Genomic DNA, 13,671 nt, shown 5'->3' with positions numbered 1-13,671 from the left:
CCACCAATCCCACATGCCAGTTTGACATTCAAAGAATACCAGAAACTAGTACCAGAGTAAGTTTTAGAAATTTATGCTTAAGCCCATGACATTAAATATTTACCTTATGAAAGCGCATATTAAAAGTTAAAAAAAATAAAATAAAGAGAACCATGATTCACAGAATCATAGAATATCAGGGTTGGAAGGGACCTCAGGAGGTCATCTAATCCAACCCCCTGCTCAAAGCAGGACCAATCCCCAATTTTTGCCCCAGACCCCTAAATGGCCCCCTCAAGGATTGAATGCACAACCCTGGGTTTAGCAGGCCAATGCTCAAACCACTAAGCTATTATGCCTTTAAAAACAAATCCATGTTCTGCTTTGCAGGGCATCCACTTCAGACTAGTGTCTTCTGCTTTGACGTTCAATTAGACAGAAAGCCTATGGCCACAGAAATTTTTTTTGTGCATACTTCTCCCCTTCTGTAATGTCAAAAGAGCCCATCCCTAAATTTTTGGTCTGCCTTAATTTCAAGCAGCTGCTACTAAAGTGGTTCTTCTAGAAGAAAGAGTTTACAGCTGAAGCTTTCCAACATGGACAAAGACACAGAAAGATAAAAAGGGGGCTCAAGTGGTCTGTTTTGCAGGCCTCCAGCTACCCCAATTGCCCTATAAGTTAAAGGAAGGCCAAAAGGCAGCTTTAGAATTATATCCTCAAACTCACACCAGTAAGAGTTTCTTGTGCAAAGATCTGTCTCGTTAGCCAGTCTCAAAAAGGAAAAACTAAAACAGAGCATCAAAATAAGAAATCCAGAAATAGTGAAAATAAATCACAAGAATTCAAAAAGAGCAATTCAAACCCAGAGATGTCTCCCACAACCTAGAAGAGACAAGCAAAGAATCCTCCCCCTCACTTTGGAAAGCTGCAAAATTTCTCCGAGCAATAAATGGAAAGATTCTAAAACAGCTCCTGCCCCTCCCCACCAATCCCTGTAGAAATTCTAAAGCTGATACTTAAACTTCGTCAACAGCTTCCCACCAAAGCCCACGATCCCTGCAGACAGCATCTTAAGATAAAAAAAAACTTAGCATGAGAAATCCTATAGCCCCCCAATTTTTTCTCCCAAAAGTTAAATGGATAAGAAAGTGGAAAAGCTTGTCAGACACATACTGACCTAACATTTTGCTAACGCAGCACTTGTATTTGTGGAATCTACATAGCCTGGTGTAATCAGTTATAAAAGGATCCAAGGAATGCCAAGTTGTCCTTGAATTTGTGCAACTTTTTACAGTATTTACTTTCTACACTGATGTACCTCATGAATGAAAAACTCTCTCACTTATACAAAGCAATTACCAGAAGGGACTTAGGCTCAAAAATCTTGAATGTTGACTTCTGCTTTAACTTTTAATATTTACTGCAGATCCTAACCTGTTGGAGAAGAGTTCGAATAAGTTGACAATACATCTAAGACGTCACACTATAGGTGCACTTAATGTAGTATTGTTCAGGGTAGACTGATTTAAATCAAAGTGATTAAAAGCAGAAAATGATTTAACTAATTGATTTTAATCTTATTTTGCACTGGTATTATTAAAGTTACCTTCCTAAAGCAAATCTGATTCTCATGGTTTCAACTTACCATTTTAATGGTTACCAAACTAAATATAGCTATGATACCAAATTTGGTACTACTTCCTGCTAACCAGGAGGCTACAGTACATCTATATACACATTTATTTAAGCAATTATCTATCTTAACATTCATTTATTCAGATTTTCATATTAATTTATTATGTTAGAAAAATGGTGAATGATGCATTTCTCATTCACTAGATTTTTTTTTTTTAAACTTATGATCTGTGGCAAGTTCTATTTGCGTGAAAAAAGTCTTTTTAAATGAATTCCAGTTAATTACATAAAACCACCTTTAGTATGGATACAGAAGGGGAAAAAATTATCAAAAACATGTTTTGCTCTTAGAACTAATCAATTTATTAAGTAAAGAAAGTATTATCTGTAGTTAGTAAATTGAACAGATTGTTTCTGGTCACTATGTCCTTCAAGATTTTAGAACTAGTAGATCTCATCCTCTCACATGTAGTTTTTTTCCCCGCCCAATAGATTTGAAGTAAGCCAGCTTCCCTGCTTTTTCTACTCCTAGTTGGTTCCTCAACTTTGGATGAACTAGCCATTGAAGTGAACAGTTGAATAAAGTGAAAGGAAAAAAAATATTCTCTGCACCCCACAGAAGAGGCTACTGCTGTCAAAAAACTGGTTTAGCACTTCTATAAGCTCTGGTTCCATGTGCTTAGCCAGGGACTTCCCCATGCTTAGTGGTTTCACTTCCTTTAAAAAACTTTGGAAGCAAATAGGTATTGTTTACTCTAATAAAATCATTTAAATTAAAAAGAATACATATTAAGTTTAGGTCTTAGCATATATTGTCATAATTTCATGGTGAATTTTAAGAAGTGTTTTGTTTGTTTTTTTAAATCCACCCTGATATGGTTGTGCAGCAGATCCAACCATGAATCTGGGACAGAAGGCCCATGTCTTCCTCTCAAAGGAGAGAGAGTAAAAGCTGTTAGCCAACAAACAGGCCCTTTTGTTCTCCTGGTTACAAAGAGAGACCAACCTTCAGACGTACCTTGCCTCCAGAGACAAATGCTAATTATTATATCTTACTAGAAACTTCCTTTTTAGAAGTCCTGTTTCATAGTTACCTCAGCATGGTAGGTTAGTTCTATAACATTATCATTATCATGATAATGATTATGGTTACTGGATTTTCCTTCCTCCCCAAGAGGAGTGGGTGTCCAAAATTTCATCTAGATATGGAGAAACTAAGCTACTTCTTACCTATTAAATATCAACACTGGTCAAAATGGTTTAGTGATTACTGAAAGTCACACTATGCTGCAATGGAAGAATACTGAACCCAAGAAGTCTAAAAACCATCATCGCAGTTGATGAAGTCCTCCCATACTCAACAGAAATAGCTGTAGTTTATCTAGAAAGCCAAACATCAGTAACTGAATTGACAAGGATTTTATATCCGATAACTCAATTTGCTGTGCCCTTTTTCTATTCACACTGACCACATCTTCCCACCATGATTACCATGCTTGCCAAAAACCTTTTTATGCTTTGAAGAGGGTCTTAGTCATTAATCCTCTCTCAATTTATTCTATAGCGCAATCAAAAGTTGATTTTACAATAATTTCCATAGTAAGAAATTGATATCAAACCAAGATTTGGACTTCAAAGGATCTAGGTATAAGAATTTAGGAATGAGAAATATTCTGATTAAAATATAGTATTTTCAATCAGAATAGAGGGAATATGCAAAATACTGGACAAATACATAAAAGTGTTCTCTTTTGTCAAGTTTATTCAAATGCTAAAGTCCCTCAGACAAAGATTTAACTAGAATAACCAAATGTCAACACTGTTTCAGGATTAGCGAAGCATAGTGATCCAAAGCACATTTATTTTGTGTGCAAGTCTTAAATGACCAATTTCAAATAGCAGTCACTGTAAAAACACAGCAAGATTTCCCACAAAATGTTTTAGTCCTTTATCCTATGAGCAGGTCACACCTACAGACGTAACGTTAAGTCCTCATCTGGTGACAAAGTCAAGTCAAATATACTGAAAAGGCAATGAAAGATCATATTTAACAACTGGTCAAGTCAAGGCTACCATTTAGTAGTTTATTTAGTTCTTGAAAAGTGATTGCATTTGCAGCTTTTTGATATTAAGTTCTCCAAATCTGTTCGTGCATATTCTCTTTGCTTGTTGCATTTAAGTATTCCTCAGAAAATGACAGTCTCTGCTCAACAAAACGATGTCACATTTGTCTTCATAGCCTCAGTGCACTTGATGATAGACTGCTTAAATTTGTGGAGATGCAATACTGAATTGCCACACAACAGCTTGACTTTTTTCCCCCCACGAAGCGATCTTGAGTCAAGTTTCTAAAACCTGTAACAGATTACGGTCTCTCTTTGCTTGGTTTATAAATGTTGACAGTTTGTACATCCTTTAGAGATTTCTTCTTGATATGCCAAGGCAGAGCAGTTAGTCCCTTTGAGTTTGCTCACGTCTTCATTTGTTCATCGTTTGTGGTTTGGTTGTTGGCTTTTTTGGTTTTGTTTTTAAATTAAGAGTCCAATACAGGAAAGCACTCATGTAGCGGACAAGCAACATTTCCTTAAGTAACAGTGCTTTCATTTGATGCAATACTACCAGTAAAGAGTATGCAGCACCCTGCATTTCATGCCTTTCTAAAAATCAAAATGTTTCAATAACTTATGTTGCAGGAAACTCCCAATTCCAGGCCTATAACAGATTGCGAGACTCAGGCAATCAATCATCCAAGTAAGGATGCAGTTCTTTCTTGACCCACCCACATTATAAATTTCTAAGACAGATGAATAGTATATATACACTAAACTGTGAAAGACTTTTCAAAAATTTAAAATTCAAGTTTCAGCAGTTTGTGTTACGTTACTTCAATTCTTTACCTGCAATAACTCCCTGCAGCTGTCAAGCCCAATATCCACAAGAATGCCCTTCACCTTTTTTCGAGACTTCCTGATATTATCAAGATTTTGAACAGGAATTTGAAACATTTTGCACTTTTCCTGAAAGAGAAAGACAAAAATAATGTGATGGAACATTTGTACATGCACACTTATGCTGTGTAGTGTTATAGCAATAATTTATATCATGGGGAATGCTTCCCTCAAAAGTCTACTTTCCAGCATGAAAAGCAAAAGGCTTTGAACAAGGAACTGTTCTCTATTAGTATATGATCTTATGAGATCACTTCCTTACTCTAAAACAAACATGCATGTTCTTATGTTACCCCAAGATTTCAAAATAATTCAAATTCCTCCCACCCTGACTGAAAAGTAGCCAAATTCTATTCTTCGTTCCTGTTTGGTAGCTATATTGTGAGCTTCAGCATGGAAGCCTGAATCATGCTAACTTCTGACTAGATTTAGAAAACCACCACTATTTCACCTAGTGGAGATATAACATGCAAATGAAAATGTGATGCTACTTCTGCCTCTAAGGAAACCGCAATCTGTGTGTGTGCGCGCGCAGTGGGTACTTTTTGCCATGTATCTGCTCAGATATATTAAGTACAGTTGTTCATGAAATCAGGTTTTCCTGCAACTGCTACTACCAAAGACCACTTTGCTTAAGTGACATGGAACCAGACATTGCAATAGAAGACTAATGCAGTTTTCCAACCTGCAGAACTCCACCACTTCAAAACCACGGTGGACAGCTGAAGCCGCGAACGTAAGCTGAGTTTTAAAAACAGATTTGTAAATAATGGTATGGCTATAGCAGTGCTTCTCAGCTGATGTACATTCAGATTTCTTGCTTGGTAAAATCAGTGTGGATTTCTAACATTGTACAGATTTTTGGGATGACTATATCTCACTATCACCCAGTTACCCAAGCTAGGCAACGGTAAACCTACGGATGAGGAAAAGCTGGCTGAAGTTAAATCCCAGCAAAACAGAGGTCCTGCTGTAGGCAGAGGGAATTACTTCTTAGAGACCACCACCACCACAAGCCCCTCTGTTTGAAGAAATATGCCCACTGATCATCAAGTATGCACTTTAGGATTTCTTCTGTGCTTCCCATTAACGCTGGCCTCTTGTACTGCCGCATCCAGGAGAAACACCTTCTACCATCTCCAGCTGGCCAGAAGACTGCATCCCATCTTTGATGACCTAGCCTTGATAATACACACCTTTCATCAACTCCTATTTGAATTCCAGTGCAACTTATTTGGGCTTCAAAGCACCAGCCCTGAGAAACTGAAACTGGTGCACAATACAGCAGCATGCCTACTCAGTAACACGTTACTGATAGAACAAAGAACTGGGTGATATGCTTACACACACAGCTCTGTGAGGATCCAGTGAAGGTCTAAGTCTTTATTTCCAAAACCTAAGTAGTCTGGGAGCAGATCACCCAAAAAAAACCTGCTTCACCTTTCAGAATCTCAAGTGCCCTCAACAGCTCCATTTCTCAAAACAAGAGAGCTGTCCCTTACCAGAATAAGGCTTACCTCTACAGAAGTCAGGATTTTTCTCCCACAGAAACTATGAGCTACCACAAACCCAATCCTCAACCCAGTCCAGATGGAAAATACACTTCTTCAACCTTTAATTCCTTCCAAACAAATAAGCATCTTAACTTATGTACACAAAACCACCTGCTATTTTCCTCTCCTCTTCCCTCACAGAAAGGGAGCCCCATATGACAGATGCTAGTCTCCTTGGTTTTTTGTTGTTTTTTTTAAAACAAACTCTGGAAGGCATTCAGATACCATGGGAAAGAGATAAATCCTTATTCCAAATTAAGATCAAGTGGAAATGTGGACACTTTAAAGTTCTAGTTTACAACCAATGCAGCTATTGTATCAGGTTATATGCACCAGACTCCATAGTCTACTGTACAAGAATGCAGTTGATAAAATGCTACTATGATCAATTCAGCCACAAGGAGATATGGGTTCCATATATGTGTTAGTCCACTGGAAATATTTCTTCCACCATTTTTGGAGGATCTTCCTTCTCATTCAGAAGCATCAATGTATCAATTAGATGAAGAGAGACTTTCCTCAAGAAGCAAGCTATCTACCAAGCTAGAACTAAGACAGCACTAATAACCCATGTCCATACTTTTCAGTCCTGTTTTAACAAATCAAATTTCTTCTAAAACTGAAGACCAGGATTATTAATCCAGATAAAACAATATTCTTGAACACAGCTGGCTTTATATATTCCAGTTTTCAAGACGCAGTTCTTCAATCCAAGAGATGTACATTCCACAAGTACTAAATATGCCACTGGTCTTACCACAATGCTTGGAAGAGTTCAAATTATAATTTACTACACTTCGATAATCCATTTAAAATATATAACACATTTTCTTCTATCGTAAATCAGGAATTCCAACTTTCTGAGCTTGTTTTTCCAAGTCCTCAGTTTCATTTTCTCAGTTCACAATATTCAGTATTTCACAGCTAGAATAGCGTATTATCCATCCATTTTTATTTCCATGTCATTAGTTGTTTTGGTTTTTTAAGCCTTCAATCTTTAACGAAAACTTTCCGTTTGTTGCATCCTGAACTACCGCCAATCTTTTGCTATCGACCACCAGTTTCTTGCCAACCAAACCCAACACTGGGTCAACAAAGAAAATTCAGTAAGATACATAATAATGGAATGCTTTTGGAAAATTAAGTGCAAAACCCAAACAAATCACTGTCTTTGAGATTACTTGCTATCTTTATGGCTGATCCTGCAGTCCTGACACATGAATCATCTTTAAATCATTCATATAGCCCTTAGTGGTATTTTGTCCATTAACCTTTTTCCTTTAAATATTGTCTGACTTGGGTAAAACTTCCATAACAGTATTGTATTGGACCCGAGTACAGCATGAGGTTTTCTCCACTATTTTAGAGCATATGAATAGTAATATTCTCCATATTAAATCATGCAAATGATCTGCTTTTCAATCAAGAGAAGACACCACCAAGACTGCAGATTCTTCCTACCAGTACAATGTTTACTATTGAAACACTGTTCCAAGCAACATAGTTCAAATATTATATTATGAATCAGAGGAACATTTAACCAAAACTAGTGTGCTTGAAGACCATTTCTGTGCATCCAAAAAATTAGCAAAAAATTAACAATTTCACCCCTTGAAAGACAGAGGTGACCTGAGAATGAAAAACTAATTGCACTTTTGATTTCTGATGTACAGAGAAAGGCTGAAATTTTTTCCCCCTGCTTGATATTTACATTGGAAATTCAGGTTCTGACTAGCCTAGAAGGTATACACAGCTAAGCAACTGAGGAAGGAATTTTAGTCAGACAGTTAAAGATGATGTGGGGTTTTTTTGTTTTTTAAGAATTCCCCACCCATTTAAAATTTCCAACATACATATTGGAAAAGAAAGTCTTTTCCAACAATTCAACACCTCAACCTTTCAATTAATATGCAAGATAACAATATTCATCTACAGACTCTCTACAAGTCCTCCACCAAAATCAGGACAGACCAGAGTGATATTCCTCTTATTTCTAAAGGAGGAAATAGCAACAGCAAAAAAGGACATATGTACAACTGTATAAAAAAAGTCTTTTTGCAGGTCACCTTTAAAGTGTGCATGAACTGTTGGAGATATAGATATGGAAAGTTCCATTCCAGATTACATAGACTAATATACAGACTCTCAAATAAAATAGAGCACACCTATTGTACAGCTGACAATTGCAAAAGAAAATGATATTCTGTATAACCTTCACCCTTTTCCCCCCTTCACATTTAAAGCAAAAAAGCAGATAATCAAAAACTATAACTGAAGTTTGCAAAGGCTGATTTCTTCAACAAACTATATTTTCTAAGAGTGAACTAGCAGACTTTTGGAAAAATAAAAAAATTTGGAGAGGGGGTGTCATTTATAGAACCTGAAAGAATATGTGTCATCTCTACAGAGTTTAACACACACTTGAATTCTAAAGCAAGATACCAGGGGAAGGACTCATTCTCTTTACATGTGAGGACTTCAGATCAAGATTTTGCATTTACCCTGAAACTGCTATCACTATGCCAAACATCCACATTTGTTGTACTCAATTGTCACAAGGAAAATGCAGAACTTTGCATTTTGATCCTGATCTGTAAATAAAGGAAAGATTTTTCTGATATCTTGCTTTAGAATGCAAGTATACTTGTAATTTTCAGTTGATTTTATATATTTTCACTGTATTAAGAATTTTTTTAAAATTACACGAGATTCAGTTCACATTTTAGTTTCATTTCATCCAGCTGCATGTTTTTCAGCTGAAGAAAAAACAAATTAAGCATTAATTTAGTATTTAGGCAATACATAAAAATATTTAAAAAGAGCTAAAATAAGTTAACTTGTAATTTTACAAGCACACCCCTTAAGTGAGCAAAACAGTTTTCCTTAGCTAAGAAAGTAGCAAACAATTTCAATACTAACAGCTGTTTTTTTTGGAAACTAGTCATAACTTAAGACAGTTTACACCATAGTCTCAAACAGTAAGTGATGAACATTTTATTGGAATGCATATCAGCCTAAGAAATTGATTTGTTGGAAATTGTTCCTTTAGTTCTGAAGCATGGAGAGGAAATCAAATTAAAAGTTTCCTGAAAAACAACTGCTATTTAAAATTATAGTTTTGTTATTCTGGAGTGTATATTCCCTTAGGGTTACTCTCTGTATGATAAACTAAAGAGAACAACACAAGTTTCATTACACTAACTTTGGTTTCCTGCCATATTCTAAACACGGAAGTCTCTCCCTAGCTCAAAATGCAGCTATCCAGCCAGATAAGGGAGGAGGAGGAGACTGTTTTTAAAACAAACTTTTAGGGTTTCTCTACACAGGGAACTTGACCAGCATTGCTATAGTGGAATAACTATTCCATTAAAACTATTCCAGAATAACTTGCCATATCGACACTCCATGGGGAGTTATTCTAGAATATCTTTAGTGTGACAGTTATTCCACTATAGCAATGCTGGTCAAGTTCTCTGGGTAGAGAAGCCTCAAAGGTAGGCATATCTATAGTAAAATAAATATTCATTTATCAATTTCCCACCTAGATAGGTCCTAAGACAACCCTGATTTACTTAGACATTAGCTACCACTCATTTTCACATTACAAGACTGTATCATTAGAATGTATCTGAAACCATCAGGCTTACAGAAGGGCTCTGACTACTCGCTTCCACTATTCTAGAGATGTCCTGAACAAAAGTACATCTGCATGGCCTAGACTCCCTCAGTATTCTGGTTAAAGAGGAGATTTGGTTTTGGAATGAGGATGGCATCCTTCCCATCTGTTACGTGAAGTCTGACGACCAAAGGACTTCACAGTCATTATGGAGTGTGCACAAGAGGCAGTACACTCTGAACAAGGCAGCAAAACTAACTCAATCCTTTCATCTTCCCTTTAACCTCTCTTCCTTCTCTGGATGATGTGGGTTTTAACTACCGAGAGTTTAAAACAAAAAAAACAAAAAAACAGATCAGGAGACAAGCGTAGGTTGAGGCTCAACCCTGCCACTGCCTGCAGGAATGTTTTTCAGTACTGCACGCTCCATGCGTTTAGAGGTACTGTGTATCACTTCTATTACCTTGTTAGAGTTACACACTCAAGGTACTTTTCTATACTATACCATGGTAGGAAAGTGGGGGAGGGTGACAGGCAGGAGAGAAGCAGGAAAAAGAGAGCACTGCCCTCTCTAACACTCTCACTCCATGCGTGGTAGGGTACCTAGGAAGCACCCTCCACCTCACCTTCCAGAACTTTCTGCACATGCTCAGTACCAACATTCAAACATTCTGAAACACATCAATATTCCACACATGCCTGCTGTCCTTATTTGCCTCAGAATTACAGCCTCCTGACCTTTCTCTTACTTTGGTTATGTACCTCAGCTGACCTTTTCCCTACTTTTGTACTGCACATGCTCAGAAATATCATGTGACCTGCTGCTTCCAATAATGATATGACTCTTGCTTATTCAAAATGGAGGTCAAGAATGCACAATGGAATCTATGGAATTTCTCTGGTATCTGCTCCCTGCAGGGTACCCAGGAAGCACCCTCTACCCGCCTCCCAGTGGGTACCAGATACTTAGCATGTGGAGGATGTATCTGACTCTGCAAGTCCCAAGGACCTTAAACCTTTTGTGGCCCCAGGCGAGCTGAGGCCATTGCAGACACACACCAACCCCTGGAGAGAAGGAGGGAGGGGGCGTCGGGGGGGGGGTTCCTCCTCACTGCGTTAAGTATGGGGGGGAGGAGTGACGAGTAAATGGAGCAGGTACAATGTACGCTGGGGCACGATGCTCTGGGCTGGGGCAGGAGGTGGGCGTGTATATCCATAAAGAAACGCAGGGCGCCCGAGGCTGCCTGAGCCGAGCCGCCTCCTGGGCACCTGCCGCTCCGAGCTGGGAGTGCATGGCCAGCCCGTGCCCCGAGCGGAGCACGCTCAGCCCGCCCGGGGATACTGTCGCTCCGCCGCGCGGTCTGTCTCGGGCGCTTGGACCAGCCCTGCCGCGCTGGGGGCGGGCGCTCCCTGTACCTACCCGGCCAGGCTGTAGGGGGAGCTCGCTCGCTCCTCGCCGCCGCCGCCTCCCCAGTGCGTGGGTCCGCGCGGCAGCCTCCGCCTCCCGCTCCTCACAAAGCCAGCCGCGCTGCGCCGCCTGCCCGCCTCGCCGGCGCCGGCTCCTCCTCCCGGCCCCGGGGCCACCCGCTGCGCCCAGCTCTCAGTCACAGAACAGCGGCAGCATCGTCAGCGCCCTGGCCCCCCTCAGGGCCCCGCTCCCATCCATCCGCCTCCGCTGGCCCCTGATCCAGCCCAAACCAGAAAGAGAAAATGGCGCTCGATTTATCCCAGGAAGTGACGTTCTACTCATTTGCATATCAGGCAGCAGACCAATCGGGAGAGGGTTTGGCCAAGGCTCCTATTGGCTCCCTCCATCAGCTCCTTGGGGAGAGGCTAGGTACTCAAGGTGCAAGATGTTGGGGGGCTGAACCCCCCCATGGATCCCCCTGACTCACCTGTTACCTCCTTTACCTTTCCCTCCTGTTCTGGTCCTTCTGAGTGGGCACAAGGGGTGCCTATCACTAGGTTTTAAGATGACCATGTGACGTCATCCTGAAGAGGGAGGGGTCTGATTTCACTCCCATCAATAACACCACGTGGTCACCCAGCAGCCTTAACTTCATTTGCATGGGATGTTGGGTGAAGCTTCATTTGCATCTGCAGGATTATCAACTGCCCACTCACATCCAACAGCCAATAGGATTATGCCATGTCAAGTAACAGTGTTTCCCATTGGAAGAGAAAACTAGTGGTTCAAGCTCTTTAAGCAGAAACTGTTTCCACACATGGCTTACACTCTGCCTGAATGAGTAACCAGAAACCCAAAAATATGGTTCCCCAGTACAACTGGTTGTGCAAATACTGTGGAACTAATACATAGTGTGAAATCTTCTCCCCCCCAAAAAAAGCATGGATAAAGTTGATTGGCTGAGTCCACTTCAGGATAAAAAATCTGCAGCAAATTAAAAGGAAAGAGGCTATTCTAAACTAATGGGAGACATTAAGAAATGTGAGGAGAATTCAACCTGATGGAGACATCAAACTGTAGTAATACAGTGATTAGAGGTGAATGGCAGCATAGGTAGGGGATCTATTATTGAGTAGATCAATTGGACTGGAAGCTTATTTTCAGCATTCTTAATCTTTGATGGTTTGTATACTTAAGAATTTTAACCAAGTAGGTGATTTTCCCTGCCGATGTCCACGTATGCTCTTGAATCAGCTATGGTCTTCCCTCAAGTCTAGGATCAAGCTTGCTGTTTTTGGAACAATATGTGACCTATAAGAAAAATATATCTTCTTCATAGATATCTCTTTTGAGGAGAGATATACAGTATCTATTTATAAGATACAGGCATACATTTATGAAGGCACTATTATAGTTTCCTACTGTTACAAGAGATTTTTTTTAAATAAAGTTGAAACATAGAATTTACATCATCAACAACAATACAGATGTCACCTATATTATTGACATTGGAAATGACTTCCAGAGGTTTGAAGGGAATCTTAGCGAAGACATGGATACTCTGCCTACTGGCTTTTAGCAATGGAGACTAAGGGCTTGTCTACACTATCTCTGAAGTTGATGTAAATTATGTCGCTCAGGGGTGTGAAAAAAACACCCTCTTGAGCGACATAACTTATATCGACTTAATGTGGTGTCTACACTAGGGTATGTTGGCTGGAGATGCTCTCCCACCGACATAGCTTCCACCTCTTGTTGAGATGGATTAATTACGTTGACATGAGAGTGTGCTTCTATCAATGCAGTGCGTCTCCACCAGATGTGCTAAATTGACGCTGCTGCATCAATCACAGCGGTGCTGATTTAGCATGGTAGTGAAGACAAGCCCCAAGTCTCAGTGAAACCAAGAGAACGGCAACTACTTTCCATCAAAAAAATTGTTTTGCCAATTAATCTGTTTTGACCCATGCCCAAGGTCGGCTATTGCTATTCCATCTAGTTGTCACATATTTGGGAGTATAACTCGACCTAGCCTGACATACGAGCCCCACCTGAAACACCTGACAATAAAGATCTCTGCCTGTACTGCCTTGATACGAAAACTATCGGGAACCTCCTGGGGAGAAAACCCTTCATTCCTTCATACATCTATCTTGGCCCTCATGTTTGCTCCAGCTAAATACTGCTCTGAGGCTAGGGATGCAGCCGTCACACTCAGCTTGTCCACAGGGAGCTAAACTCAGCCATTTATATTATTAGTGGCTAACAGAAGAATACACTAACCTCTGGTCTGTATGTGCTAGGTCACATAGCTCTGCCAGACCTTCAATGAGATGTTATTACTGTTAAAGTTGTTTGGAGGGCTGTAACAGATGGAACTAGCTGATTACATATCCAGCTGACAGATGCCACATTCTCAGACAGGAAACAACACACAGTACCAACTCTAAGGTTTGTTGATATTCGAAAGAGGAATCCCACTCCTGTGGACCAGGTGTGATATCATGGCTGATCTCTTGACACCCCTTTGCT

At 39.8% G+C, this 13,671-nt stretch overlaps 1 protein-coding gene across 2 annotated transcripts in view; it reads right to left on the bottom strand.

The window, feature by feature from the left end:
• The window catches only part of ADNP2 (ADNP homeobox 2), a 31,460-nt gene extending 20,011 nt beyond the window's left edge, over nt 1-11,449 (bottom strand). The window contains exons 1-2 of one of the 2 annotated variants that reach the window (XM_073331838.2): nt 11,152-11,449; nt 4,512-4,631 (exon numbers count right to left, since the gene is read on the bottom strand). In XM_073331838.2, coding sequence (XP_073187939.1) covers nt 4,512-4,619 — 108 coding nt within the window. In that variant the 5' untranslated portion in view covers nt 4,620-4,631; nt 11,152-11,449. The remainder of the gene's footprint in view (nt 1-4,511; nt 4,632-11,151) is intronic. The other variant, XM_073331839.2, reaches the window with a different exon arrangement.
• Nucleotides 11,450-13,671: the final 2,222 nt, after the last annotated feature.

Source organism: Lepidochelys kempii, chromosome 2, assembly GCF_965140285.1.
Source record: "Lepidochelys kempii isolate rLepKem1 chromosome 2, rLepKem1.hap1, whole genome shotgun sequence".
Lineage (NCBI taxonomy): Eukaryota > Metazoa > Chordata > Testudines > Cheloniidae > Lepidochelys > Lepidochelys kempii.
This window is presented reverse-complemented; position numbering and strand designations above follow the sequence as displayed.